Here is a 27,801-nt window from a genome sequence, read left to right on the forward strand (position 1 = left end):
ATAATCCTGATTCCTGAGAAACTCAGAATTTTACTCATGGAAACATGGCTATTACATTAGTAAAGAAAAATCCATCTTTAGTTTCCTATTTAATATCTACTAATGAATAAATTCTTTTAATATTGTTGGTGCTATCAAACCAAACGAATTACTAAACAAAAGCGCTGACGATGTCTCCAAATAACCAAACCAACGAAAACCAAACGACGAATGTCAGACCAATTACAAGCATGAGTTTATTATCTGGGTGAATCAACAAAACAACAATATAACATGTGTCGATCAAAGCATGATAGAATCTAGATAAAATATTATAGTGGAATGGGGTCACGATTATGTATTTTGGAGCTAGAGAGACTTAAAATATTATAATTAAATCTAACATGATAACACTATATGATGGATTTACAAAAGCAGATCTCAATAATAAATAATACGAAATACGAGACGGGTAGTTTATATAACATGAATCGATGTTACTTGCACTAAACCGAGAGAATATAAAACCATTAAAGCACCTAATACAATATAATTAAAAGTCTGTATCGATCAAGGCATGCATGATAACTTATCTCAATCGGAAAAATTGTATTAGAGATCCGAGACGTTGTTGGAAAACGGAACGGTGTCATCGTGTCGAAGAGATCGGTAGTCTCCGTTTTCTCAACGGCTAGAGTTTCGTCGAAGGTGTTTATAGCTCAAGCGGTTAGGGTTTTGGTTTTTGTGAGAGAGATTTAGGTTTCGGGATTTTTTTTTTTTAGCTTTTAGGGTGAGGGGCTATCGTGTTGATAACGTGTTGTGAACTGTGTCTTTCATTAATAGTATAAGGGATATATATACAAGGATAATAGCAGGATACAGAGAATAAGGTAAAACCCTAATGGGCCATGGGCCGGTTATGGAGTCCATCCATATGGTTTATAACATTTTTAAATTACCCAAGAGTTTAAGCAAAAAATTATGGGAAAACTTTTACATAATTCAAGAGAACAATTGGGGTCAAGATGAAAATAAGATATAATCCAAGGGTAGACAGATTAAAGTAATAAAAAAGGAACTTTTTCCTTAAAAAAAACAAAACGAATTTTGCTGATCTGTCTGGGTCCACCCATAGCAAGCAAGGTTTCATAAACGTGACGCTTGCTTATGAATCTAATTCACATTTATAACTTAAATTTAATACCTTCATATACTTCAAAAGTTTCCATTCGCAAGCAACAACTAAATTTATTATTAATTAAATTTTTGACATTTGACAGTAAAAAGTTGAACTTTATTATGTATCTCTAGTTTTTTTCTTGAGAGTTTCAATCTTTGAAGTCATTTACGTATAAATATAAACCCTTGCACCATTCTTCTTCGTCTTGTTAAGCTTATAAGAATCTCTACTCACATTTTCTCTGTGAGTGTTCTTTTTACTTCTTTGTTATTTTCCAAATTTTATACATCTCCTCTAAAAATAAATTATAGGAACTAGCGAATCATTTAATTTATGTTTGTGTAAATTAAACTTCCAAGTTCTGTTTGGTGAATCTTCGGTTGTTACTTTTTGTTTCCTCTGTTCTCACTTAATTTTTGGAATATTATTCTGGATTTTACATAAGATTATTCTTCATTTTAAGAACTATTTGAAGATTTGATTGAAAGTAATATTCTGTTATAGAATCTGAGTTTGTTTGATTCTGGTGTGGGGCTTATATCTGACTTTTTTTTTTGTACCAATATTTTTCAATTTTACATTTTTGATTGGCTTGAAATTTGAGGGAATACCTTGTAAATAAATATTACACTTTAGCTTGTCTTAGTCTTCACACTAAGATTTTGTGCAGAAGAAATCATTATTATAAGACTCGTTGTTTGATTAATTGGTTAATCAGAAACCTAATGGATTTCTGTTTTATTTTGATGTGGCTGTTCTTTAACTTGATGTGAGATTGTTTTGGATGGTAGGTAAAAATGGGAACTAGGTTCCAATCATTCTTGCTCGTGTTCTTGCTTTCATGTTTAATCCTCATATCCACTGCCTTGTGTGAGCGGAAAGGTGATGGGACGATTAGAATTGGATTGAAGAAGAGGAAACTAGACCGGAGCAACAGGCTAGCTTCTCAGCTTTTTTTGAAAAACCGAGGGTCTTGGTCTCCCAAAGACTATTTTCGCCTGAACGATGCAAATGCGGATATGGTTCCGCTGAAAAATTATTTGGATGCTCAATACTATGGTGACATTACCATTGGTACTCCACCTCAGAAGTTCACTGTGATCTTTGATACTGGTAGCTCCAATCTCTGGATACCATCTACTAAATGTTACCTATCGGTACGCATTGGTGGTTAATTTTTTCTTGATGCATACTAATTGTGAAAATGATATTGTAAACAAAACAAAATATCTCTGTTTAATGTTTTTCAGGTTGCTTGTTATTTCCACTCCAAGTACAAGGCTAGCCAGTCATCGTCATACAGAAAGAACGGTTTGTTCTCTCTGTTAATCTTGTCATTTGATTCTTGAGCTTCGGTACTTTGATGTATCTTGATAACTATTCAAGAAAGGGATACATTTAGCGCCAGTCTTTTGATACGTTTGCAGATAGTTTTTGACGATAAAAATCCTTGTCATTACAGGAAAACCCGCGTCTATCCGCTATGGGACAGGTGCTATTTCTGGTTACTTTAGCAATGATGATGTTAAAGTTGGTGATATCGTTGTCAAGGAGCAGGTAAAAACGATTCATCCACGTACATATCTCAGAATATTCTTGTGAGTTTACTCCTTTTCTTGTTTTCATATCACCACAGGAATTCATAGAGGCTACTACTGAGCCTGGTATAACCTTCTTGCTGGCAAAGTTTGATGGTATCCTCGGTTTGGGTTTCAAAGAGATTTCTGTCGGAAATTCAACTCCGGTTTGGTACGAAAACACTTTCTTTTTGTTTTAATCATTTGATCCATTACCTGATTAAAGAATTGATGTGAAACTTGAATTCTGAATGAAGAATCTATATGATGTGTGTAGGTATAACATGGTAGAAAAAGGTTTGGTTAAGGACCCGGTCTTTTCGTTCTGGCTTAACCGTAACCCGCAAGATCAAGAAGGTGGTGAGATTGTTTTTGGGGGAGTCGACCCAAAACACTTCAAAGGAGAGCATACTTATGTTCCTGTGACACATAAAGGTTACTGGCAGTTTGACATGGGTGATCTCCAAATTGCTGGCAAACCTACAGGTAAGTAAGGTTTTGAGATGTTTCAGTTTCAACATGTTGAGTACTTAAAATATAATTTGACATCTTAATTTCTATGTAATGTAGGATATTGTGCTAAAGGTTGTTCTGCTATTGCTGATTCCGGAACTTCTCTGCTCACCGGTCCATCGGTGAGAAAGAGTTTGCTGAAAATTTGGTAGATTGTGCACTACTTAGCACCTGAAACATGCGGAATAGTTATATTTGCTTTTGCATTTGCTTGTTTAGACTGTCATCACGATGATCAATCATGCGATAGGAGCACAAGGAATCGTAAGCCGTGAATGCAAGGCTGTGGTGGATCAGTACGGAAAAACCATGTTGAATTCTCTTCTAGCTCAGGTTTAAATCACTGCTCATGACACATTCAACTTATCTATCTATAAGCAATACAATCTTGAATTTTACATCACTTGCTTGCAGGAGGATCCGAAGAAGGTATGCTCACAAATTGGAGTCTGCGCTTATGATGGTACACACAGTGTGAGGTCAGTACTGACATAATCCAATCAAAAAAATATGTCAGCATAAAACTTAAAATTGCTTCATGTCGCTCTGCAGTATGGACATCCAGTCAGTTGTAGATGACGGAACATCGGGTCTTTTAAACCAAGCGATGTGCAGTGCTTGCGAAATGGCAGCCGTGTGGATGGAGAGCGAATTGACTCAGAATCAAACACAAGAACGCATACTCGCTTATGCCGCTGAGGTGAGTTTTGAGAGTGTCTTGAGGCCTTATTTTGGACAAACATGTTAAGACTCTAATCTCTGTAAAAATCTGTATAGCTATGTAACCATATACCAACCAAAAATCAACAATCAGCAGTGGACTGTGAGAGGGTTTCGTCGATGCCTATAGTCTCATTCTCAATTGGCGGCAGAACCTTTGATCTCTCTCCTCAAGATGTAACTACTCTCATCAGTTTTTACTTAAATTTCATCTTACCAAAATCATCACAAGGAGATTACTTAAAGTCTTTTCCTTCTTTTTTATCGATCAGTATATATTCAAGATTGGGGACGGAGTTGAGTCTCAGTGCACTAGCGGTTTCACGGCCATGGATATTCCTCCACCTCGTGGACCTCTCTGGTAACTCTGGACCTCTCTACTAACCAAAAATCTCAAAAGGGTTTACTCAAAATTTTGTAATGGTGTGAAAATGCAGGATCTTGGGTGATATCTTTATGGGACCATATCACACTGTGTTCGATTACGGGAAAGCAAGAGTTGGATTCGCCAAAGCTGCTTAAACAAGATCTCTTCTTTAATACCCTTTTTTATATAATGTTTGTGAATGTGTTTTAGACAAAATCTGAAATGGTTGTAATAACTTAAACATATTGCTATCCTAGAATGGTATCATCTTAATACAGATTTTTATTTGGTTTCAGAGCTGTTTAATTTGCTTTAACTTACAGAGTACTAAGTGATCATAATGAGTCCAAGGATTGAGTTCTCTCACGATCAATGTGTTTCCCTAATCACTTAGCCTTTGCCAAAGCCAGTGTCATTGACCTCGCTCGCAGGGTCAGGAAAATTCCCCTGAAAAACAAAAGAAGAATGTTTAGCTTACTAACAAGTTTAAATTGAGTAACAACAACAAGAATGTAAGCATTGTGATAGAGGTTTTTCTTTGGGGAAGCTGCAGAAAATGATTCCTGTTCTTACCAAAAGAATGCGACAAGGCTGTGCAAGATGACTCGGAAGTGCAGAGGCACATACTTGTAGTTTATCCATCCCACCACCGGGAAAAACTGTGATTGAGATCATAGAATCAATCATCCACGACTGGTGGTTGTAGATCATACTCTCTTAAAGGACATTAACTAAATTGATATCTATCACTTACCGTCCATGCTGTAAGCTGGACCGTCGGATAAGTCTTCTTGATCCTTTCTCTAACAAGATTCCAGGGAGTTCCTGTTTCACTCAACATTGCAGAACTGTTATCAAGAACTCTAAATACCATCCACGACTGTTTGGGTATTACAAATGGAGGGAAAAAAGGAGGAACTTACTTTCGATGACTACCCCAAAATAGACCATGAAAAGCAAATGGTTCAATGGTGACAATGTCAGTTGTTCCAAAACTACCTACCAAACAATTTACATTAAAACAGACCAGTTAGCATAAACCTCCATCAATCTTTAACATAAAAATCATCGAAAAGTATTGGAAATTTTACCTTCTTTGCCACAGTCTTTGTGTCCTTCTTCCCTTTAAAAAACTTATCTAGATATGTATGAAAGAAATGACCCGCTGGTCCGAGAAAACCACCCGCAAATATCTGTTGGAGAAGGCGATAGAACTCAGTGATAAAACATCAAAAAAAGCTATCGAAATGAAGCTAGGATTGGCTTGAACTTGGGACTCTACAAGAGAAAGATTCAAGCTTTATACCATTTTGAGAAGAACCCTTCTCAGCTGAATCTTCTGTATGCCAGATAGTTTCTGCGATACAACATCGCTGACACCGGACAATACTCCAGCAGTTATTGCCTACAAATCACACACAAATTGACTCCAAATTCATAAAAAAAAAAAAACTTAAAATCATTCACATGAATCCCAGCTACTTGTAAAACAGAGTCGACGATGCTCTCAGATAATTAACTTTATAAACTGGGTTAGATTAAAAAACATAACTTTCGATCGAAAAACAACATCATCGTCTCTCAATCAATGAAACTAAACCTAATCTCAAGAAAACGAAACCACCCCAGAAACTAGATCAATCGCTTCCACAAAAGGTAAAAAAATTGATCAAATTCAAATCACAAAGAAGAAGAACAACAAGAAGAGAAGAAAAAGCTCGAACCTTTGTTCTTAAAGGATGTTGTTGAAGCTGTGCCAAGTACCGTTGCAGAGTCGTCTTCTTCGATGAAGATCCCATTTTTTTGGATTCTTCTCTTCGATACTCTCTACTTCTCTAGTGTTTGTGTTTTGACCAAATTCCTACCTAACAAAAACCGAACCAGTTCAATCCCAATTTAAGAAACCAAAATAAACCGGTCCGGTTTAAGAGTAATTAAGACTCGTTCTACGAGGATGGCGGGTAAAATTGGGAGGCTTTACGGTTAGACCAAAACCGTCACAGAAGAAACTATCAAAGCCTAATTCAATTTAATTGGTCTTTGGTCAAAATTCTCTCTTTGGTCAATTCAATTCCTTTAATTTTCTTGTTTTCTTTTATGCCTATCATCTTAAACCTATATATAACACCACACATTACATGTCTCTCTTCATTCATCAAACACAATCACAAATCTCCTGAGAGAATTAAGAAACCAACGTAACCAAAACCAATCAAGAATCGGTTTAAAACCGAGAGTTAAAGAAGATTAATCTTCATAAACACTAATGGCTTCATTGCAGGTTTCAAGATTAGTTCTTTCGTCTTCTTCTTCTTCTTCTAAAGCAGCAGTTTCAATCCCGAAACTACCGAAATTTCACGTCTCCGTTCCGAAAATACCGATAAAGAAGCAGACTTTATCGGTTAAAGAACCGAGCTTTGAGTTTGTAGAAAGTCTTCCTCTTTCATTGAAACAGAGGAGGGGCTCTGAGTCGATCCAAAGGGAGCGTCTTAATGCAGTTCTTGAAGAAGTTATGGATAGGATTGAGATGCACAAGAACATTGGAGATCAACGTAACAATTGGAACTCTCTATTGCTCAATTCTGTCAACATGATTACTCTCACCGCAGCTTTGATGGCCGGAATAGCCTCGGTTAATGGTCACGGTGTAGATTCTGTGACCGCGGTGAAGATAGCTTCAACGGTGTTGTTAACATCTGCAACGGGTTTCGCTGCCTTGATGAGCAAGATTCAACCTTCGCAGCTAGCTGAAGAACAGAGGAACGCGACGAGGCTGTTCAAGAAGCTGAGAGTCGAAATCGAAAAGTTTCTGAGAGAAAACGAGGAGATCGAAGAAGAAGATGTGAAGGAAGCGATAAAGAAAGTGTTGTCTCTAGACAAAGCTTACCCTCTTCCTCTGATCGGAACAATGCTTGAGAAGTTTCCGGAAGAGTTCAAACCGGCGACTTGGTGGCCTGAAAACAAAAGGGAAAACCCTAAAAGCGTTCTTGCGAATGGGTGGAGCCAAGAGCTCCAGACCGAGATGAGAGAAGTTGCTCGTGTGGTGAAGAGCAGAGACGCAGAAGAGTATGAGAAATTAGGTAACGTGGCGTTGAAGCTAAACCGGTTCTTGGCTATCTCTGGACCAGTTTTAACCGGAGTTTCTGCTGTAAGCTCTGTTTTCATCGGTCAAGATTCCGGTTTAGCTGGAATCGTGGCAATGACTTGTGCTTCTTTGGCTGCGGTTGTCAACACTTTAGAACATGGTGGTCAAGTGGGAATGGTGTTTGAGATGTATAGAAACTCAGCTGGATTCTTCTCTCTATTAGAAGAAACGATGAAATCGACAGAGAAGAGAGAGAACGGACAAGTGTTTGAGACAAGAGTTGCGGTGAAGCTAGGGAGAAGCTTATCGGAACTGAGAGATCTCGCGAAAAGATCGAATCTCTCTCAGGTTGAGGCTAATGAATTCGCAAGCAAGCTTTTCTAGTTTTTGTTATAGACAACATTCTTCATTCTTTTTTTTGTATAGGTGAATTTATTCATTCATATATTCTTTTATTTATTTGTTACTCACAAATTTTATTAACAAATTTATTTTTAGTTTTACAAAGAGATTTGTCTTTTGATCGAAACTTCAAACGAGAATATGAATGAAACATGAATCTTTGTCCTGATCTTGAGCATAAGTTGTAATAAGAGTTGGCCTTTTTTAAAACCCACCGAAATGATCTAACTCAATCCAATAGAAACGATCGGTTCAAAACAAAAACGAAATTATTCAACCAAATCTAATTTTAAACCGATTAGGGTAAAAAAGTAACACTAGAAAAAGCCGAACCAAATCGAATTTTTAATTCAGTTTATTAAACCGAAATTCGCAACATACTGTATCCTCAATAAGAATTTAATGTATACTCCCTCCGTTCTTTTATAAGTGATGTTTTAGGATAATGCACATCGAATAAAAAATCATTTAATTTTTGTTTAATTCTAAACTAAAACATCATTTATTATCTAATCAACCAATTAAAAAACAATCTACAGAATATAAATCATCAAAACCAATAAAAAGTAATTAGTTTTGCATTGAAAACTGAAAACATCATCTATTTAAGAACAAAATTAGAAGTTTAAAACATCACTTATTAAAGAACGGAGAGAGTACTAAAGATTAAATTTAATGAATTAAAAATAATTATTTACTTAAACTAAATTCGGTTATGATTCGGTGACAATGTTTCCATACCAAAGTAAACCGAATTATCCGAATATCCACCCCAAACAAGTTCATAGGAACATTGTTTCTTGTGTCTTACGCTATCCAAGGCTGCAGTAATTAACCAGTAACTGTTGTGAAATTGTTGCGAAATGTAGGTGAGGTCTGAAAAAATGGAAGATTCACCGGGGATTCAACACCGTAATCGAGACCTCATCCACAGAAAATGGATCCTTGTCTTTAAGCTTATTCATGGATCCATTTGCAGGTTTCACCGAGAGAGGGAGAGTGACGAAAGCAGCTTCGGTAGGTTTAGGTATATTAAAGGTACCGTCTCTCGCAAGCCAAGCTATTACAGAGTTCATGGTTGGTCTCTTTGCTGCATTCTCTTGAACACACAACAAACCAATCTCGATTAACTTTATGATCTCGTTTCTCGGATTCTCGTTTAAGTAAGGATCGATTATACTCTCAAGCTCTCCTTCTATCCATCTCTTCCATGCCTGAATCAAAAGGAAAAGTTCTTTATAAGTTTTGTTTCTAAAAATTGATAAATAAAATGTGATTAAGAAGCTTACAAAAGCTGGAAGTCCTTCTGTTTCAAAATTCTTATTTTTTTCACCACTTATCATCTCCAAAAGCATAACACCGAAGCTATAAACATCAGATTTAGCTGAGAATTGTCCATGTCTCACGTACTCCGGAGCCATATATCCGCTGCATAAAAAAAATCACATTAGTGGTAATTCTGATCCCAAGAATCTATGAATTTTCTGTTTCAAAAAACAGAGGATCTATGTCTTGTCTGAACTAAAAAACAGAGTATCCATGTCTAAAACAGAGCATACTTACTAGGTTCCAACTACTCTGCTAGTCTCTCCTCGAGTCTCATCCATGTTAAACAACCTCGCCATCCCAAAGTCTGCAACTTTAGGGTTCATCTCCGCGTCTAAAAGGATATTGCTTGCCTTCAAGTCTCTGTGAATAATCCTCAACTGAGAATCTTCATGGAGATAAAGAAGCCCTCTTGCAACTCCTTCTATGATTCTGTACCTCACATCCCATGTAAGAAGCCATCGCTTATCTTCATCTGCAGATTTTTTAAAGAAAATGTTTTACTTTTCTTTATTGAAAGTGTTATAACTAGAGATGCAGCGGTATCGCGTAAGGCTTACCGAAGATAAAGTGATCAAGACTTGAATTGGGAACATGCTCGTAAACAAGAATCTCCTCGTTTCCTTCATTGCAGAATCCAAGAAGCTTAACTAGATTCCTATGTTGGAGTCTTGTCAAGAGTAAGACTTCATTCTTAAACTCTAGTTCTCCTTGTCCTGAACCTCCAGCTAATCTCTTTACCGCTATCTCTTGCCCACTCGGTAATATCCCCTGAAACCGGTATAAAGATCACTAACCGATTTAAAGATTTTGATAAAGACTTTACAAGTTTTGATGAAATTTCTTACCTTGTAGACAGATCCAAATCCACCTTGTCCAAGCTTATTTTCAGGGGAGAACTCATCGGTTGCAATTAAGATCATGCCAAGATCAAATCTTAACGTAGATTGACCATCAGAATCAGAATTCTCTGCACATATTTAAAAGCTTTTTCTTTCAAAATAGCACTCCATAACTTTCCAAACATTTACTCAAAATTCTTGAAATTATTATACTCACTATTGATTTCAGCATAAATCCTCCTCCGCATCCGGCGATAAGCAAGCACGAAAGCAACAAACACGGCAAGATTTATGACCGTAGGAAAAACAATAACCACAACGCTCCATGGTTGAAAAATTCTTCCTGAAGAAAAGGTCAAGTTTTATATATGAATACGAAGTCAATTCAAGATTTCAGCAAGAAGATAATCCATTCTAGTGTACCTTTCTTGTCCCGAGAATCTTCTCGAGGTTGAGGAGGTCGAGGAGGCGCGGGAACTCTCTCTAGATTATCGAAAGCTCCTGCGAATTTGTATGAATCCCATCGGAAATAACAACTAGGACGCGCAACCGTTCCCCCAACTCTGTCCCAGTTATGTTCTTGATTATACCTAACATTCTCTCTTAGGCAATGATTACAGTCACTAGAAGATAAATCAGGTGTGCATTGCATCAACATATTAACCTCAGGAGTGTCTGTAAACTCTGCACTCGAGACTCCATAGTACTTGAATACCGAAGACTCATCAGCCGTGGATGCAACCTCAACAGTTCGATTAGCCATGGCGGCAAACTCTTGGCTGATTCGGGTCAGATTGGAAGAGGTGAGAAGACCCGAGTGAGGAACATTCCCAATTGGCTCAAGCTTTAGTTTGCCAAATGTATGGATATTTGAGTAGCGTACTAGACAAGAAACGTTTGCATCGTTTTCGGAATCCCAGTGATATGCTTCTGTTTTGCCTTGGCATTGTGTTAATAGAGTCCTACTTGCTCTATCAACGCAGCGACGACAAGCTTGTACTTCGTAGTGTTTTCGACAAAGGGCAAGAGCGTGGACTCCGTCTAGCGAAGCGTTGTAGAAACCGCGTTCTCTTGTAACGTTTGAAGCAAGAGAAGACAAGAGAGCATCAAGGTTTTCGCGGTAGGTTTTGTTTGGAGAGAAGTCTTCGTCGCCGCAGACGAAGGTGGTGTGAACGCCATTGATGTTGAAGAGAAGAAATAAGAGAAGAAAACAAGGGAAGTGGAAAAGAAGGGATGTTTCCATCTATATGAACAATTAACGTTTCATTATTAAAACCTTTAGTTTGGCTTTAAATAAACAGATTTTGATTTGTAAACTTTCTCTTGGGGAATGAGGATCAAACACGAAGAGACTTTTCTATCATCATGTCGTTTTCACAAGTGAAAACCCTTTTAGAAACCCTGACTTTTTATGGTGACGTAAAGAGCAAGGCAAAAAGACTTTTCTTCCTTCAATTTCCCTTACGTAAACAATACGTCGAACACGTCGTTGTCCTTATGCCTTAAGTGGCATGTAAATGTCTTCGATAATAACATTGGAAAGAACGACGTCGTTTCTGGTTACAAACAATATAGAAATGACAAGAGGATATGAATCGAGTCAAGGCCTAGTACGGGTTTCATACATTGTCAAGTATCAAAGGACTATGAAAGTCAAAAAATATGACCAAAATGGTTTCATGACTCATTAAAATTTCACGTTTACCAATTGCGTCGAAGACTAGATCACCATATACGGTGATGCAAAAACATTCAAAAAAATGAAACATGAAATTATAGGAAAACAACGAAGATATCTATTAGATGGCTTATGGATAGTCATCACAATTTCTCTTATTTAGTTTTTGATTATCAATTTATTAAAAAAAGTCACCTTGCATTAGAATTTATTAAGAAACAACTTTAGCTAGATCACCTTTAATTAATTTACACTAGTCGATGATGCTCTGTTCATCCCACGCGTATCTAACTCTCACCGTGAACAAAAGAAAGGATATCTTCTACTTCCAATATATTATTGTAACAAGCACCATTAAATTTTTTAAAAATGCTTCCACACCTAGTCAAGCTACTATCTTCCATGTCAACTAGTACCCATTTCTCACGTCATATAACGTGTTATAAATTAATCTCTCCTACTATGAAGTAAGATGAGATAAAGATTAAGAAAAATAAACCATTTTAGCAACCTTATCAATTTGTGTAAATGGGAAAGAGTGGTGTTGTGACTAGTTCCCTCTCGCTTCTCCTTTTCTTCCTTCAAACCCTAAAATATGTTCATGCCGGTTCCATCTGCTACGGCGACTTTTTTAATGTTAACTACGGCGTCAGTCGAAACTATCTCTTCTCTTCTCTTCCTTCTAACGTCGTTGATAACGGCGGTTTCTACAACGCATCGTTTGGCAGAGATTCCAAAAACAACAGAGTCCACGTTGTTGCCTTATGCAGACGAGGCTACGAGGAGCAAGCTTGTAAGACATGTCTCGAACATGTGATTGAAGACACAAAAGCCAAGTGTCCTCGCCAAAAAGAGTCATTCTCGTGGGTCACTGATGAATTCGACGACGTTTCTTGCTCTCTACGTTACACCAACCACTCAACTCTTGGCAAACTCGAGCTCTTACCAAGTACTATTAACCCTAATCCAAACAGTATAGATTCCAAATTCAACAACATGACCATGTTCAGCCAAGAATGGATTGCAATGGTTAACCGGACGCTCGAGGCTGCTTCTACCGTTGAGACTTCCTCAGTTCTTAAGTACTATAGTGCCACAAGAACAGAGTTCACACAAATTTCAGATGTTTATGCGTTGATGCAATGCGTGCCTGATTTATCGCCAGGCAACTGCAAGAGATGTCTTAGAGAGTGTGTGAATGACTTTCAGAAGCAGTATTGGGGAAGACAAGGAGGTGGGATTAGCCGGCCTAGCTGTTATTTCCGGTGGGATCTTTATCCTTTCTATAGAGCTTTTGAAAATGTTACGAGAGTTCCTGCTCCTCCTCCACAAGCTTCTTCGACTATTCTCGATTACGGGAGAGACAAGCAAAGTTTTCAAGGAAGCAACATAGCAATTATTGTGGTGCCTACAGTCATCAATCTCTTCATATTTGTGGTTCTAATATTTTCTTGGAAGAGAAGAAAGCCATCACACACCGGAATCAATGGTAAAGTCTTTTAAAAGAAACTACATATTAAGTTTCACTCAAAACCAACTGGTATTGAGTGGATTGATTTTCAGAAAAAGCAATAACCGATCAAAATGAACATGTTTTGTGATGACGTGCAGAGGCTCTTGATGGTCAATCTATGTTACGTTTTGATCTTCGAATGATTCTAACTGCAACCAATAACTTCTCTCTAGAAAATAAGCTTGGCCAAGGTGGATTTGGATCTGTCTACAAGGTAAAGAAACTAGTAAGAGTCCTAACAAAATCTTTAGATGGGTCAGTGACCTTAATTATAGCATGAGAATCCGTTTTCAGGGAATATTACCGAGCGGACAAGAGATAGCGGTAAAGAGATTAACAAAAGGTTCAGGGCAAGGAGGTATGGAGTTCAAGAACGAGGTCTTACTCTTGACAAGACTCCAACATAGGAATCTGGTTAAGCTTCTTGGGTTTTGTAATGAAAAAGATGAAGAAATTCTTGTCTACGAATTCGTCCCTAATTCAAGCCTCGACCACTTCATATTCGGTGAGCCTTCGCGAGATCCGTGCTTCTTTGTTACAATACTTTTAGCAAAGAAGAAAAAAAAAACTGTTTGTTTGAGATTTGCAGATGAAGAAAAACGCCGGCTTCTGACATGGGATGTGAGGTACAGAATCATAGAAGGAGTTGCAAGAGGGCTTCTTTATCTCCATGAAGATTCTCAGTTGAGGATTATTCACAGAGATTTGAAGGCAAGCAATATCCTTTTAGACGCGGAGATGAACCCTAAGGTTGCAGACTTTGGGATGGCAAGGCTGTTCGATATGGACGAGACTCGAGGACAGACAAGCAGAGTGGTTGGAACATAGTAAGTAAGCTCTGTTTTTTTATTTAAGATTCTTTGATCAGCATCATCATTAATATGATTTGGTTAATGCAGTGGATATATGGCTCCAGAATACGCGACATATGGACAATTCTCAGCTAAATCTGATGTTTATAGCTTTGGTGTCATGCTTCTAGAGATGATAAGTGGTAAAAGCAATAAAAATTTGGAAAAAGAAGAAGAGGAAGAAGAAGAGCTTCCAGCTTTTGTAAGCTTCTCACTTATATCGATCATCTTTATTCTTCGTCTTCTTCATCTTCTTATCGAACTTTTATAAATTATTTACAGGTGTGGAAGAGGTGGCTTGAAGGAAGATTTGCAGAGATCATTGATCCTTTGGCTGTTCTGAGTAACAATATCTCAATGAACCAAGTAATGAAGCTCATCCACATAGGTTTGTTGTGTATTCAAGAAAATGTTTCCAAAAGACCTAGCATTAATTCAATCCTCTTTTGGCTTGAAAGACACGCTACTACCACAATGCCTGTGCCCACGCCTGTTGCTTATCTTACGCGACCATCACCATCGCAATCATCATCACTGTGCCGCTAATGAACCATCATGCCTGTACGTTTTATATCTCTTTGTGACTTTGTCTCTCTCTGTACAATCAATGAGATATGTAAAGAGATGCCGTGTAATGTAAGCAAACTTATGTTTGATTCGCGCTAAACTTATTTATATAAACTGAATATTTGATTCTCGCTAAAATAGTATCCCTAGTAGTGGAAGAGTCAAATCATTGAGCTTCAAGAAATACTAGAATAAGCTCAAATAAAGAAAGACATTCCTATAGAGGAAATTCTTGATATCAAGAGCATGTTACTAAATGCGTATCATGAGGATGTTTTCTGGAGACATAAAAAATAGGAATGTTTGGCCTCAATAAGGTGATCGACATACTAAATTTTCTCACTATGCCTCAAAAAGATCATAGAGTGGGGAATGTAATCAGCCTTTTGGATTATGATGGAAATTGGACAGAAACGGAGGAATGCATAGAGGAAGTTGCAGTCCAATTTCTATGAAAGTTCACACGAGCAAAAAAAAAACTTTTATCTAATGTAAAACTTTTATTTGACTTCAGAAAGAAAGGAATTTGAACAAAGAGGCACATTGTTAAACTTACATTTAAGGCTCGGACATTTAACAAGAATGCTCAAGTAAATATCATTTGACATTATTTTTTTTGTATTTACAGTAAAGCTTTCTTTTGCATTTCTTAATATAAAATATTCTCTATATTTAAAACCAATTTACTATATACTAATTATTTTAATATTACAAATACCGAATTTTTTAATAAAATCATATATAAAGCTATATTGGACGATCGATGGTGGGTGTTCATGAAATTGATCATTTTTCCACTATATCAAACCTTTTCTGCAAATTTAAGAATGACAAACTGTCCAAAATTACTTTCAGAGACTATCATTACGAGTTTCTCAGAAATTAACAATTTATACAATTTTCACTTCTCTTTTTCTTTCTGAATTGTCATATTCTTTATACAGTAAGCATAACTCTGTAGACCTAGCAAAGGAAGACTTTTTTGGTCATGCATGCGACCAAAAACAAAGTACTTACATAACCATATTTTTTTTAGTTTTTTTTTGAAGAAAAACATAACCATATTGAATGGACAATATTTTCAATACTTCTAGAGAAGAGAAAGAAACCCTTAGTTCATATGAAGTGATTAAGAAATGTTTACCCTTTCTCTACGGCTATTTGAATTTGAATAGCCATCTTTGAAGTCAACCACTGCTCAAATTTTTTTCATGTGTAGTCGACCAAACCCAATCTCTCTCATGTACACCTAATTATACAAATATATATATATATATAACATTCATTCCCTCATTAACAAAAAAAAAATAACAATGAACAAAACCCTAAACTCTATTTCTTAACAATAATAATGAAGAACTCTGCTGCGATTTTCCTCACTTCTTCCATTATTCTTCTCCTTCAAACCCTCCACGGCGTTAAAGCCGGTTTCGTCTGCGTAGGCAGCTCCTTCCCCACCAACAGTAGCTACCACGAAAACCGCGACTCTCTCTTCTCTACTCTTTCTGATAAAGTCACCACAAACGGTGGATTCTACAATGCTTCACTCGATGGAGTTCACGTTCTTGGCCTCTGTAGAAGAGACTACGAGCGGCAAGGTTGTATCAACTGCGTCGAAAAATCCATTCGACAGATTAAAAGAAGTTGTTCTAACCGTGTTGAATCGTACCATTGGAACAGTGATGATGGAGAGCGTGTTTCTTGTCTTGTACGTACCACGAATCGATCAACTTATCGGATACTCGAGCTTGGACCAGCTACAAATGACCCGAATCCTGTTGTTATCGACACATCCGCTAAGAACATGACTCTTTTCCGCCAAGAATGGGAAGCAATGGTTGACCGGACGCTCGAGGCTGTAACCATTGACACTTCCACAACGGTTCTCAAGCATTACGGTGCTGTCAAAGCAGAGTTCACTGAGTTTCCAAATGTTTATATGATGATGCAATGCACACCGGACATAACTTCAGGCGCGTGCAAGAGATGTTTGCAAGAGTCCGTTACGTATTTTAGAGACCAGAGTTGGGGCAGACAAGGAGGCGGGATTTGTCGACCGAGCTGTGTTTTCCGCTGGGATCTTTATGCCTTTTACGGTGCTTTTGCTAATGTAACAAGAATTCCTGCGCCTCCTCGAGCTTTGATTCCTCGAGCAGAAGCAATCTCCATCACTCGCTTGAAAGGTGTGATAACAAATGAGTTGATTAACATTGTTACCTATGAAATTATCTGAGATTCGCATACAAATATAAATAAGCTACTCTTGCAGGAGGAATTATCGCGATATTTGTGGTTCCTATCGTCATTAATCTTCTCGTGTTTATCGGTCTGATCAGAGCTTATAGTCGGATAAGAAAATCGAACAAACAGTTCAATGGTATGATGTCATGCTTTTCAATAAAACTTTGTGATGCATTATTGCTCATTGGTTGTTTTTTTTGGTATGTGCAGAGCAGCAATATAATTCTGGTGGTCAATCTACGCTACGGTTCGATTTTAGTATGATCCTAATCGCAACGGATGATTTCTCCTTTGAAAATAAGATTGGCCAAGGTGGATTTGGATCTGTCTACAAGGTAAGTAAACTTGAGAAAAAATACTATCAAAATCTTTAGATGGATAACCGATCTTATAGCATGAGAATCGGTTCGCAGGGGAAATTACCGGGAGGGCAAGAGATAGCGGTAAAGAGATTAACAAGAGGCTCAGGACAAGGAGAAATAGAGTTTAGAAACGAGGTCTTACTCTTGACAAGACTCCAACATAGGAATCTAGTTAAGCTTCTTGGATTTTGTAATGAAGGAGATGAAGAGGTTCTTGTTTACGAGTTTGTCCCCAATTCTAGCCTCGACCACTTCATATTTGGTGAGCCTTTTTACTTAGATGCATGTGTGAAAATTTTTGAATGTTCTGAGTGGTACTTGGGAGGAGACCATATAAAATGCTCTCGTCCCTGGCCTGCGGGATGTACATAACCATTCAAAAAAATAAAAATACACATTTTGAATGTTTAGTATTGACGGTTCTTTGGAAATCTGCAGATGAAGAGAAGCGTTTGCTACTAACGTGGGACATGAGGTCCAGAATTATAGAAGGCGTTGCGCGAGGTCTTGTTTATTTACACGAAGATTCTCAGCTAAGGATTATTCACCGAGACTTGAAGGCAAGCAATATCCTTTTAGATGCATATATGAACCCTAAAGTTGCAGACTTTGGGATGGCGAGGTTGTTCAACATGGACCAGACTAGAGCAGTGACAAGAAAAGTAGTTGGAACCTTGTAAGTATGCTCTGTTACGGACATAGATGCGACAATGATGCTCTGTTTTTACAGATTCTTTTAGACAAAACAAGATACTCTGATTTTTTTTTACCCCAAATTTCCAAGATTCTTGGAATCAGCATCACAACTAATTTGATTTTGGTTTAGTGGCTATATGGCTCCTGAGTACGTTAGGAACAGAACATTTTCAGTCAAGACAGACGTATACAGTTTCGGAGTCGTGCTTCTCGAGATGATAACTGGTCGAAGTAACAAGAACTATTTCGAAGCCCTAGGGCTCCCTGCATATGTAAGCATAATCCAGTCTTGTTTACTACTTTAGACCCAAATGAATCTCAAAAGATATTGAGTAGAAATTTATGGTGATAATATATAGGCATGGAAGTGTTGGGTTGCGGGCGAGGCAGCGAGCATCATCGATCATGTACTCAGTAGGAGCCGAAGAAACGAAATCATGAGATTCATCCACATTGGTTTGTTGTGTGTTCAAGAGAATGTTGCAAAAAGACCAACCATGAGTTTGGTTATTCAATGGCTTGGAAGTGAGACTATCACCATTCCTTTACCTACAGCTGCTGGTTTCACCGATGCATCGAACCAAGCCGAAGATGAAGCTGGTACATTATCACTAAATGAGCTCTCAATCACCGAGTTAAGTCCTCGTTGAAACCAAGATCTCTCTGTCAACTCTTACATCTAAGTGTTATGCGGAAAGAGAGATAAAGTGTATTTCCAGGTCAAAGAGTGGATAAATTCATCTAATACACAAAACAAATCAAAGGGAAACATCAGGAAAAATTACTATTCCACCATATAAACATTGCATAATACATGTATCTAAAAACCCGATATCTTATTTGTTAAGTTAAATGGACTTTCAACTCAAAACCAACTAGCAATAAGTGGATTGGTGCATGTTTTTTATCTACTACTCAAGTCTTTCTTCTATGTTTCTAATATCTCCAATATAACATATTTTTCCACATTATTAGCTCTACAATGGATATGAAATATAACAATACTTCAGAATATTCGTTCTATGTCCACTTGAAAGTGAAGAGTCTTTGTCTTCCATGATACTCCCACGCTTCTTCCTTATATTGTTACTTGTTAGCCCTTGAAGGGTAGTTGGAACCTAAAAGTATGTATGCTCTAGTTTTAACATATTAATTTAAATTTAATATTATTCATTATTAATCAGGGAATAATGTAAGAACTTTGTACTCTTACTTGGCCACCGTTGCCAACTACGACCAAAGATTGATAAGATTTCTAATTTGCTACTTGACAAAAAAGAAAGGCTACTTGAAAATCGCTAATTTTTTTTTTTACTCACTAGTCACTATCAATAATTTGTAAATTTGCAATTGCTTTCCAAAGTTAGGTTTTGTGGGTAAATGTCTTTTTGATAGTAATAAACATTCTCAATTTACTACAATCAATTATACTATAGTTGTTTCACAAATGAAAAATTGTCATATGGGCTCGATAACATATCATACTACTTTTTTTTTGTTAATATCATACTACTTTATGTTACGTATTCAATTATATCCTAAGCTCTACAAAGAAAACCCAAATACAAATAATAAAATTTGATCATTGACATCTCTGAATAACATATATATACAGTAAAACCTCTATAAATTAATAATGTTGGGACCATGAAATTTTATTAATTTAGAGAGGTATTAATTTATCGATAAATTAATAATTATCAATTTAGAGAGATTTAGAGAGAGATTTTACTAGCTTTGTAATTTCTTAAAAAAATTCTATCTAAAAATAATTTTTTCTTTATAAGCAATATCTTTTAAAAACCAATTACAAGTAGAGAGTAATTATTAAGTTTAAAAATCAACACAAACTTTTTCGAATAATAGAGTCATACTTCATTATATATTTTACATATAATATTTTAAATATATATCATAGTAATTCATATATGATATAGATAAATTTATATCATATATATATATATATATTAAGTTAGAAGAATTTATTCATTTAAAAAGGTTATTAATTTATAATATATATATATATATATATATATATATATATATATTTATTGATATTGGACTTGGACATAAGAAAAACATGTGTTGGCAAAACCTACGCGTATGTCCGGGTACTTTCCTAGTACTAATTAAATTGACCAATACACATTTTGTCAAGTCAAGAAGTACTCGTTTTCTCAAGTCACTTTATCATATACAAAAGCTCTATAGATTATCCTCTTTTCAATAAACGAAGCAGAACAAGATAAATAACCAAAAAAAAAACTCATTGATAAAAAAGATATGGGGAAATACTCTGTTTTGATGATCTTAATCGCTTCTTTTCTTCTTCTTGTCCTTCAAAACGTCGAAATTGTTAACGCCGTCGGATGTACCGGAAGCTTCTTCAATGGTAACAGCAGCTACGCTCAGAATCGCCGTGAACTCTTCTCTACTCTTGCTGATAAAGTCGTCACCAACGGTGGCTTCTACAATGCTTCACTCGGCAAAAGTCCCAACAGAGTTCACGCTGTTGCCCTCTGCGGAAGAGGATACGAGCAACAAGCTTGTATCAGTTGTGTCGAAAGTGCGATTCGGGGTATACTAACGACAACAAGTTGTCTAAACCGCGTGGATTCATTCACGTGGGACAAAGACGAGGAAGACAACGTTTCTTGTCTTGTAAGTACCTCAAACCACTCTACTTTTGGGAACCTCGAGCTTAGACCTTCTGTTAGATACCAAAGTCCAAATAGTATCGAGCCATCGAAAAACATGACCCTTTTTGAACAAGAATGGAATGCAATGGCTAATCGGACCCTCGAGTCTGCAAAAGAAGCTGAAACTTCCTCGGTACTTAAGTACTATAGTGCCGAAAAAGCCGAGTTCACAGAGTTTCCAAATGTTTACATGCTGATGCAATGCACACCAGACATAACTTCCCAAGATTGCAAGACATGTCTTGGAGAATGTGTGACGCTTTTTAAAGAACAGGTTTGGGGAAAACAAGGAGGCGAGGTTTATCGTCCGAGCTGTTTTTTCAGGTGGGATCTATATGCTTTCCATGGTGCTTTTGATAATGTAACAAGAGTTTCTGCGCCTCCTCGACCTCAAGCTCAGGGAAAAGAGAGCTCTATAACAGAAAAGAAAGGTAAAACATCTGATGTGGACATTGATTTGAGTCTTATTTAAATTTGTAAGTATGATAAAGAGGTTCTTAGGCTAAAAGGTGTTTTGATGATTTGCAGGAAGAAGCATTGGATATCGTGGAATTATCGCAATAATTGTGGTTCTTACTTTCATTAATCTTTTGGTGTTTATTGGCTATATCAAAGTCTATGGACGGAAGAAAGAATCATACAACAAAATCAATGGTAAGTGTTCAAAGGCCTTTTTCTTGCTTCAATAAAATCAGTTGAATAAATTTTATGTAGTGACAAAGTCATTTTTCTTTTTTTTTGTATATTTAGTTGGTAGTGCAGAGTACTCTGATTCTGATGGTCAATTTATGTTAAGGTTTGATATTGGTATGATCTTAATGGCAACTAATGACTTCTCGTCTGAAAACACGCTTGGCCAAGGTGGATTTGGTACGGTCTATAAGGTAGTAATAATAATGAGTTATGGATTGATCTTGATCTTGGATGAATAACAAATCTTGAGAACCGGTTTCAGGGGAAATTACTAAATGGGCAAGAGATAGCGGTGAAGAGACTAACAAAAGGTTCAGGACAAGGAGATATAGAGTTCAAGAATGAGGTTTCACTATTGACAAGACTCCAACATAGGAATCTAGTTAAGCTTCTTGGGTTCTGTAATGACGGAGATGAACAGATTCTTGTCTACGAGTTTGTCCCCAACTCAAGTCTTGATCACTTTATCTTCGGTGAGCTTTTGAAACACAGCTGCCATTTTGGATATTTTGGAAACTTTTAGCATAGCATGAATATGTTTCTTTGAACTCTGTAGATGAAGAGAAGCGTTCACTTCTTACATGGGAGATGAGATGCAGAATTATAGAAGGCATTGCTCGAGGTCTTCTTTATCTTCATGAAGATTCTCAGCTAAAGATTATTCACCGAGACTTGAAGGCAAGTAACATCCTTTTAGATGCAGAGATGAATCCTAAAGTTTCAGATTTTGGGACAGCGAGGTTGTTCGACTCCGATGAGACCCGAGCTGAAACAAAAAGAATAGCTGGAACCCGGTAAAAAATATTTTAATCAAATTTGAAGACACATTTAAATGCTCTGTTTTTTAAAAAACAGAGTCCATGAATTAATGTTATTGGTTTGCATTGCATATATGCAGTGGATATATGGCTCCCGAGTACTTGAATCATGGGCAAATCTCAGCTAAATCTGACGTTTATAGCTTCGGTGTTATGCTTCTCGAGATGATAAATGGTGAAAGAAACAATAGCTTCGAAGGAGAAGGACTTGCAGCTTTTGTAAGCTTCTTCACATATCAGTCTTTGCTCAATTTTTGTTTTTCTAATCTTCAAAACTCTATTCAGAAAGTAAGAGCATTATCTATTTTCTTGGTGTAGGCATGGAAAAGATGGGTTGAAGGAAAGCCTGAGATTGTAATTGATCCTTTCTTGATAGAGAATCCAAGAAACGAGATCATCAAGTTGATTCAAATTGGTTTGTTGTGTGTTCAAGAGAATCCAACAAAGAGACCAACCATGAGCTCTGTAATAATTTGGCTTGGCAGTGAGACTATCATCATTCCTTTACCTAAAGCTCCTGCTTTCACTGGAAGTCAATCCCAATCTGAAAATGGTATAATGTCAATGAGCGACGATGTCTTCACAGAGTTGAGTTGTCGTTGAGTTCATTTTGCTAATTCAAATGTTGTTTTAAGGTATAATTGTTGTATATATCATCTAATAGAAATACGTTTAGATATTTTGAGTGAATGTAAGGAGATTGAAAAATTGTATGAATTATTTCTACATTTTTGTTTTAAAACTTTTTTGACCAATACTAATTAATATTATAGAGGAAATAAAATAACATAAAATTAAAATGTTGCACAGATAAATATGATTTAAAAATAAATAGCTGAAAATATCTTTATAACCCCCAATAGAGTGAGGATAAGAAATCTTTTCTGCCCAATTAGATGAAGTAACAATTCCTGATTTTGGTTAACTCTATTCTTATATAACTTACTCTGAATATAAATATAAAGAAGATTTTTTTTCTTTTTGTTAAAAAATATAATATAAGAAATTTTTCTGAGTATTTTCACATTAATTCCTAAACAGGAATATATCACGTACTTTATATAGTTCTCCTCTCTAATATATTTCTTCTAAATATATACCTAAACAACCAAAAAAATTAAAAGGTGATTTCAATTTTATTTGACCAATAGCATGAAGATAAGAAATCTTTTCTGACCAACCAGATAAAGTATCAATTCCTGATTTCAGCTACTCTACTTAATTCATATATTACTCTGAACAGAAGAAATATAAGGAAGATTTTTTTCCTTTTTGTTAAAAAATACAATATAAAGAATTTTCATGAGTATTTTCACATTAATTCTCAAAAAATGAATATATCTATGTACCTAATATAGTTCTTCCTAACATATTTCTTCTAAATATACACCTTAACAAAACCTAGTGCAACTGAATATTTTCATAGTTGTTTTCAATTTTATATCAGACCAAACAAAATATGTTCTACTACATCATTTTTTTGGGGCAAATGTTCTACTACATCTAAATACCTCTTTATGTGACTTATTTGTGCTTCCAAAAAACCTTGTTTGTTTTACGTTTGTACCATTTTATGACTGGTACATATTATTTAATAGTGTTTCTCATACCCGCATATCCACTTTTCTTATATCAGCAATATATAAATTCTTAGCAAAACAAATATTAGCAATATATTGAGAACTTACAAAAACTATTTAAATGGATTTCTAAATATATTTTTACTAGTGAAATAGAAATATTTTATATAAATAATCTTTCACCCATATGGATGAAAAATCACATTAAAACATAAACCAACTACCATAATATATTGTTCGGTTTTTATTTTTTTTATCCCATTATGTATATGGGATAAGCATTACATAATATAAAGATCAAGCATAAAAAAAATGATAGAAACCAAAGTCTTCTTAGTACTTGTGACCAAGAGTGAGTTCAAGAGATAATTCTTCTTCACCAATTGCACTACCACCAGCAACAACGACATCATTGTTTCTGTTTTCATTAAGTCTCTCCTGCAGAAAATGTACATTTATCTAATTTCATATGCATCAAATCTACATGTTGATGATCATGCATGATAGTAATGTAAGAAATACAAAAGGAAAAAAAGAACGAAGAAAAATTACTCTTGCAAATTGATAGAGAAACTTGTTACTTGATCCCAAAACTGGGGTTATCTTCTCAATAATATCCAATTGTGGTCTACAAAAAAATTGAAAAAGAAATTGCTTTACTGATAATAAAAAAATGATTATATGTAACCCTAAGATAATACATGAACAAAAGAACCTTTGTTGATTCTGCATAAATTGGGTAGCATCTCGAGCACGTTCGTAGATCTGAAGGTATTGTCGAGATTGCCTCTGGTTCATTTCTCGCATCATTCTCCTTTCTGCCAAAAGATTGCACATGCATAATTATGAATAAAAAAAGATATAAACTCACTATGCATTATGTTGCACATCAAAATATTTCCCTATGCAAAATTTCACTACAAACATAATTATTTAACTTTAAATTAAAGTGTAAGATAGTTACTTATACCTTTTATAAATTCTTCTTTCTTCTTTTTTCTATACATCTATGGAAAGTAAACAAATATATTTAATTCATTACATACCATCTTAGATAATATAATTTATGACACATGTGTTATATATAGACGTATCTTATATAACTAGCTGATAATATGTGTATAAATTATAAAGACCTGGAGATGGCTTTTCACATGTGATATTGTGAGGTTTCTCACATCCATACAGTTCAAAATTGGCTTAGGAGTTGCCTCTGCAAATTTAAGGAGAAATTTTTGATATCGATTATAGTGAATCTAAAAAATGCTATAAAGAAAATTCTAATCATGTGTAAAATATAATAATCAAAAAAATTGAGAGAGAGGATGTATCTTAAAGGAAAAAACAGGAGATTGTTGATTTTAATGGCAAAAATTTTGATTTCTCTGAATTTTTTCAGAGGAATCGTCTTTGTGTTAATTTTGCGATATGGAAAGAAAACCGCTTACTCCTTTCGCCACCAAGTAATTCAACAACTTGAGTAAAAAGGAGGTCAAGATCGTCTGTCCAACGCATAGGCGGCACTTTTGACCTAATGTAAGATCTAACGATCGGTTTTTTCATTGTTTTTTTTTCTCTCGTGAAACTCTTAGTTTGATAATACTTTAAACTGCGTGCCAATTATTTATAGAAAAATTATATGGAAATATATTAATATATGTTTCCCAAAAATAACCTAAGAAGAAAATATTTAGTGTTAGTAAATTTTTTTTGTCACGTGTAATTTCTGATTTTACTATTTCTCTAAAATATAAATATAAAATTGCATTTTAAGAAATAATTATCTTTTGACAACCCCAAATTTTCTTTTCTCTAATAATAATATGTATAATAAATATTAAAATTAAAACTTAATACTACCAGATTTATTTTCTTTTTATTATAAAATTAAATCTATATATGCTGAATATGTATATAAACAAATAAAAGTTAATCCAAAACTAATTTATGACAAAAAGTCTTGTTTATTATCATCATTATGAACCAAGTGATATAAATAACTAAAAAAAACTATCCAAAAGAAAATATGAATTATATATTTTTTGAATTGAAATTAGAAAATTTAAACGAAGGTAACAATACAAATGAGTTTTAGAAAATGAATATGCGAGACGAAAATTGGATAAACCCAGCTAGTTTATGAGTTGATCTAACTCATTTGTTAAAGGGATCTATTCAACCCATAAACCTATAAAATAAATAATCATTTATTAATAATTAAATTAAAAGATAATTATTTATCAGTTTATCATCATTAGGAGTGTCAAAATGGATAAACCAACTCATAAACCAATGAGTTTACACTTAAATGGTTTATGAGTTGACCCAACTTATTTGTTAAATGGGTCAAGTGAACCTATAAAATCAATTAATTTGATGATTTAATGAGTTGACTCTAAATTAAATAATAACTAATATTATAATTTTGACATCATACACCATTGACATAAAATATAGATTCATGTTTTTGGTGTGAAAATTGTAAAATCGTTTTTAGCGAAAAATTTGTGAAACCGTGTTTTCAACGAAAAATTTTTTGATTCGCGTTTTTGGTAGAAAAGTTGTGGACTCGTGTTTTTAGTGGGAAAATTACGGAATTGCGTTTTAAGGAAAATTTGTGGAATCTATTTGTTGTTGAGAAAAAATGAAACCATTTTTTTTTTTACCAAAAAAATGTGGACTCGCGTTTTTAGCGGAAACATTACGGAATCGTGTTTTTTGCGGAAAAATTATGGAATTTAGTTTTTTAGCGAAAAACTCTAAAACTGTGTTTTAGCGGAAAAAGGATTCACGTTTCTAGTGGAAAATTTGTGAAATGGCGTTTTGGCGGGAAAATTGTGAAATCATGTTTTTGCAAAAAACAATTACGGAAGTGTTTTTGAATGAGAAAAATATGGTATGATGATGCTGATAATAATAGTATGAAGATAATTATGATGTAAAAATGATAATATAATGGGTTTATGGTTAACTATAAACCATTATAACCCAATGCATATGACTTACCATGTCATTGATCTATAACTTATTTGACTCATCAACTCATTAAGAACCAAATAGTAAAACCATTAGGGTTGATAAATTGGATTGAGTCAGGTCGATCCATGAATTTTGACACCCCTTATCATCATCAATGGCATAAAATATAGATTAAAATTTTTGGCAGATTAATTGTGATATTGCGTTTTGGTAGAAAAATTGTGAAAACCATGTGTTTTTGACGGAAAAATTGTGAAACTGTGTTTTGGTATGGCTATGATGATGACAGTAATGAAGATGTTGATGATAATGATGATGATGATGATGGTATGGCGATGATGATGATAGTAATGAAGATAATGATGATGTTAAGTATGATAATTTAATGGGTTAATGGTTAACCATAAACCATTACAACTTACCTCATATGACCCACTAATCCATTGACCCAATAATTTATTATAATCCACACAGTAAAACCATTACGGTTGATGAGCGGATCAGACTGAGTCGACCCATAAAGTTTTGACTTATTTTGATACCTCTATGTGCATGTAGTTAAATATTATCATAATATAATTAGATTAAATATATCTAATGATGATGTAAAAAATGAAAAAAAAAGTTTCTTTTAATAATTTTAAAACAACTACTTTTGAAAATTTTCATTGTATTTATTAATTTAACATATTGAAAAATCTTTTTATGTTAGTAATTTATTATCTTAAATAATATAGTAACGATCCTTTGTAAATTTCACCCAATATAAAATTCATTTATGAATTATATTTAAAAAATGTTGTGTTAATTAATATGTGGACCTATCATATGAGCTAAATTAACCTCAAGACTACTCTCTCAAATACGAGATCGTTGTAGCACTTAAGGGTCGAATCCCACAAAATTCTTTTGTTCACACAATAGATTATAAGTCTCGAAATCAAGCTAAACATAAATAGTTGTAAATTAAAAGTGGAGAAATCAATTTAAATTGAAGTAAATTCAGATGGAAAAAACGTTAGGCTCAGAGAACTTCTCAGGAAATATCAGATTTGCAGATCAGTTATTGCTAGGATTTTATTAAAGACCGTCCTAGAACTCAAATCACAGAATTAAAATCGACCAACTCTCGT

At 35.0% G+C, this 27,801-nt stretch overlaps 8 protein-coding genes and 1 long non-coding RNA gene across 14 annotated transcripts; 5 read left to right on the forward strand and 4 right to left on the reverse strand.

The window, feature by feature from the left end:
- Window positions 1–1,216: 1,216 nt before the first annotated feature.
- LOC9308762 (aspartic proteinase A3) lies at window positions 1,217–4,631 on the forward strand. 3 transcript variants are annotated; one of them, XM_021022009.1, is made up of 13 exons: window positions 1,217–1,402; window positions 1,951–2,316; window positions 2,410–2,470; window positions 2,622–2,716; window positions 2,796–2,908; window positions 3,014–3,222; window positions 3,307–3,371; window positions 3,469–3,582; window positions 3,676–3,728; window positions 3,802–3,949; window positions 4,027–4,146; window positions 4,242–4,330; window positions 4,407–4,621. In XM_021022009.1, exons 2-13 carry the CDS (start codon window positions 1,957–1,959, stop codon window positions 4,489–4,491), a joined length of 1,512 nt encoding a protein of 503 aa, XP_020877668.1. In that variant the 5' UTR covers window positions 1,217–1,402; window positions 1,951–1,956; the 3' UTR covers window positions 4,492–4,621. The 3 variants fall into 3 exon arrangements, with proteins under 3 accessions (XP_020877668.1, XP_020877666.1, XP_020877667.1); XM_021022007.1 differs by having other exon boundaries at window positions 1,251–1,402; window positions 3,664–3,728; window positions 4,407–4,631; XM_021022008.1 differs by lacking the exon at window positions 1,217–1,402 and having other exon boundaries at window positions 1,810–2,316; window positions 3,664–3,728.
- Window positions 4,541–6,196, reverse strand: LOC9308763 (peroxisomal membrane protein PMP22). The gene is made up of 7 exons (XM_002874752.2): window positions 6,061–6,196; window positions 5,643–5,741; window positions 5,428–5,529; window positions 5,260–5,335; window positions 5,091–5,161; window positions 4,910–4,995; window positions 4,541–4,783 (listed from the first exon to the last, which is right to left on the reverse strand). Exons 1-7 carry the CDS (start codon window positions 6,133–6,135, stop codon window positions 4,723–4,725), a joined length of 570 nt encoding a protein of 189 aa, XP_002874798.1. The 5' UTR covers window positions 6,136–6,196; the 3' UTR covers window positions 4,541–4,722.
- A 60-nt stretch (window positions 6,197–6,256) lies between these two features.
- LOC9310866 (probable F-box protein At4g22030) lies at window positions 6,257–7,938 on the forward strand. The gene has a single exon (XM_021022037.1). It carries the CDS (start codon window positions 6,603–6,605, stop codon window positions 7,803–7,805), a length of 1,203 nt encoding a protein of 400 aa, XP_020877696.1. The 5' UTR covers window positions 6,257–6,602; the 3' UTR covers window positions 7,806–7,938.
- Window positions 7,939–8,398: 460 nt separating this feature from the next.
- On the reverse strand, window positions 8,399–19,534 carry LOC110227564. Its single transcript, XR_002331279.1, has 3 exons — window positions 19,513–19,534; window positions 12,330–12,332; window positions 8,399–8,482 (listed from the first exon to the last, which is right to left on the reverse strand). It is a non-coding gene; the product is annotated as an uncharacterized LOC110227564 (long non-coding RNA).
- On the reverse strand, window positions 8,481–11,249 carry LOC9308764 (cysteine-rich receptor-like protein kinase 36). The gene is made up of 7 exons (XM_002874753.2): window positions 10,415–11,249; window positions 10,209–10,334; window positions 9,998–10,119; window positions 9,710–9,920; window positions 9,387–9,624; window positions 9,113–9,251; window positions 8,481–9,037 (listed from the first exon to the last, which is right to left on the reverse strand). Exons 1-7 carry the CDS (start codon window positions 11,232–11,234, stop codon window positions 8,717–8,719), a joined length of 1,977 nt encoding a protein of 658 aa, XP_002874799.1. The 5' UTR covers window positions 11,235–11,249; the 3' UTR covers window positions 8,481–8,716.
- Window positions 11,612–14,738, forward strand: LOC9310867 (cysteine-rich receptor-like protein kinase 37). 4 transcript variants are annotated; one of them, XM_021021991.1, is made up of 6 exons: window positions 11,613–13,158; window positions 13,281–13,408; window positions 13,477–13,687; window positions 13,772–14,009; window positions 14,082–14,235; window positions 14,316–14,738. In XM_021021991.1, exons 1-6 carry the CDS (start codon window positions 12,198–12,200, stop codon window positions 14,577–14,579), a joined length of 1,956 nt encoding a protein of 651 aa, XP_020877650.1. In that variant the 5' UTR covers window positions 11,613–12,197; the 3' UTR covers window positions 14,580–14,738. The 4 variants fall into 4 exon arrangements, with proteins under 4 accessions (XP_020877648.1, XP_020877650.1, XP_020877649.1 ...); XM_002872649.2 differs by having other exon boundaries at window positions 11,614–13,158; window positions 13,281–13,396; XM_021021989.1 differs by having other exon boundaries at window positions 11,612–13,158; window positions 13,477–14,009.
- Window positions 15,897–18,963, forward strand: LOC9308765 (cysteine-rich receptor-like protein kinase 38). The gene is made up of 7 exons (XM_002872650.2): window positions 15,897–16,783; window positions 16,870–16,977; window positions 17,052–17,176; window positions 17,255–17,465; window positions 17,642–17,879; window positions 18,030–18,171; window positions 18,259–18,963. The coding sequence occupies exons 1-7, from the start codon at window positions 15,952–15,954 to the stop codon at window positions 18,547–18,549; spliced, it is 1,947 nt and encodes a 648-aa protein (XP_002872696.1). The 5' UTR covers window positions 15,897–15,951; the 3' UTR covers window positions 18,550–18,963.
- A 571-nt stretch (window positions 19,535–20,105) lies between the features above and the next one.
- LOC9308766 (putative cysteine-rich receptor-like protein kinase 39) lies at window positions 20,106–22,845 on the forward strand. The gene is made up of 7 exons (XM_002872651.2): window positions 20,106–21,029; window positions 21,127–21,252; window positions 21,349–21,482; window positions 21,554–21,764; window positions 21,848–22,085; window positions 22,190–22,328; window positions 22,428–22,845. Exons 1-7 carry the CDS (start codon window positions 20,183–20,185, stop codon window positions 22,710–22,712), a joined length of 1,980 nt encoding a protein of 659 aa, XP_002872697.1. The 5' UTR covers window positions 20,106–20,182; the 3' UTR covers window positions 22,713–22,845.
- A 969-nt stretch (window positions 22,846–23,814) lies between these two features.
- On the reverse strand, window positions 23,815–25,312 carry LOC9308767 (putative Myb family transcription factor At1g14600). Its single transcript, XM_002874754.2, has 6 exons — window positions 25,138–25,312; window positions 24,826–24,902; window positions 24,660–24,696; window positions 24,405–24,507; window positions 24,242–24,317; window positions 23,815–24,127 (listed from the first exon to the last, which is right to left on the reverse strand). The coding sequence occupies exons 1-6, from the start codon at window positions 25,250–25,252 to the stop codon at window positions 24,023–24,025; spliced, it is 513 nt and encodes a 170-aa protein (XP_002874800.1). The 5' UTR covers window positions 25,253–25,312; the 3' UTR covers window positions 23,815–24,022.
- Window positions 25,313–27,801: the final 2,489 nt, after the last annotated feature.

This window comes from Arabidopsis lyrata (genome assembly GCF_000004255.2).
Source record: "Arabidopsis lyrata subsp. lyrata unplaced genomic scaffold ARALYscaffold_6, whole genome shotgun sequence".
In the NCBI taxonomy this organism is placed as follows: Eukaryota; Viridiplantae; Streptophyta; class Magnoliopsida; order Brassicales; family Brassicaceae; genus Arabidopsis; species Arabidopsis lyrata.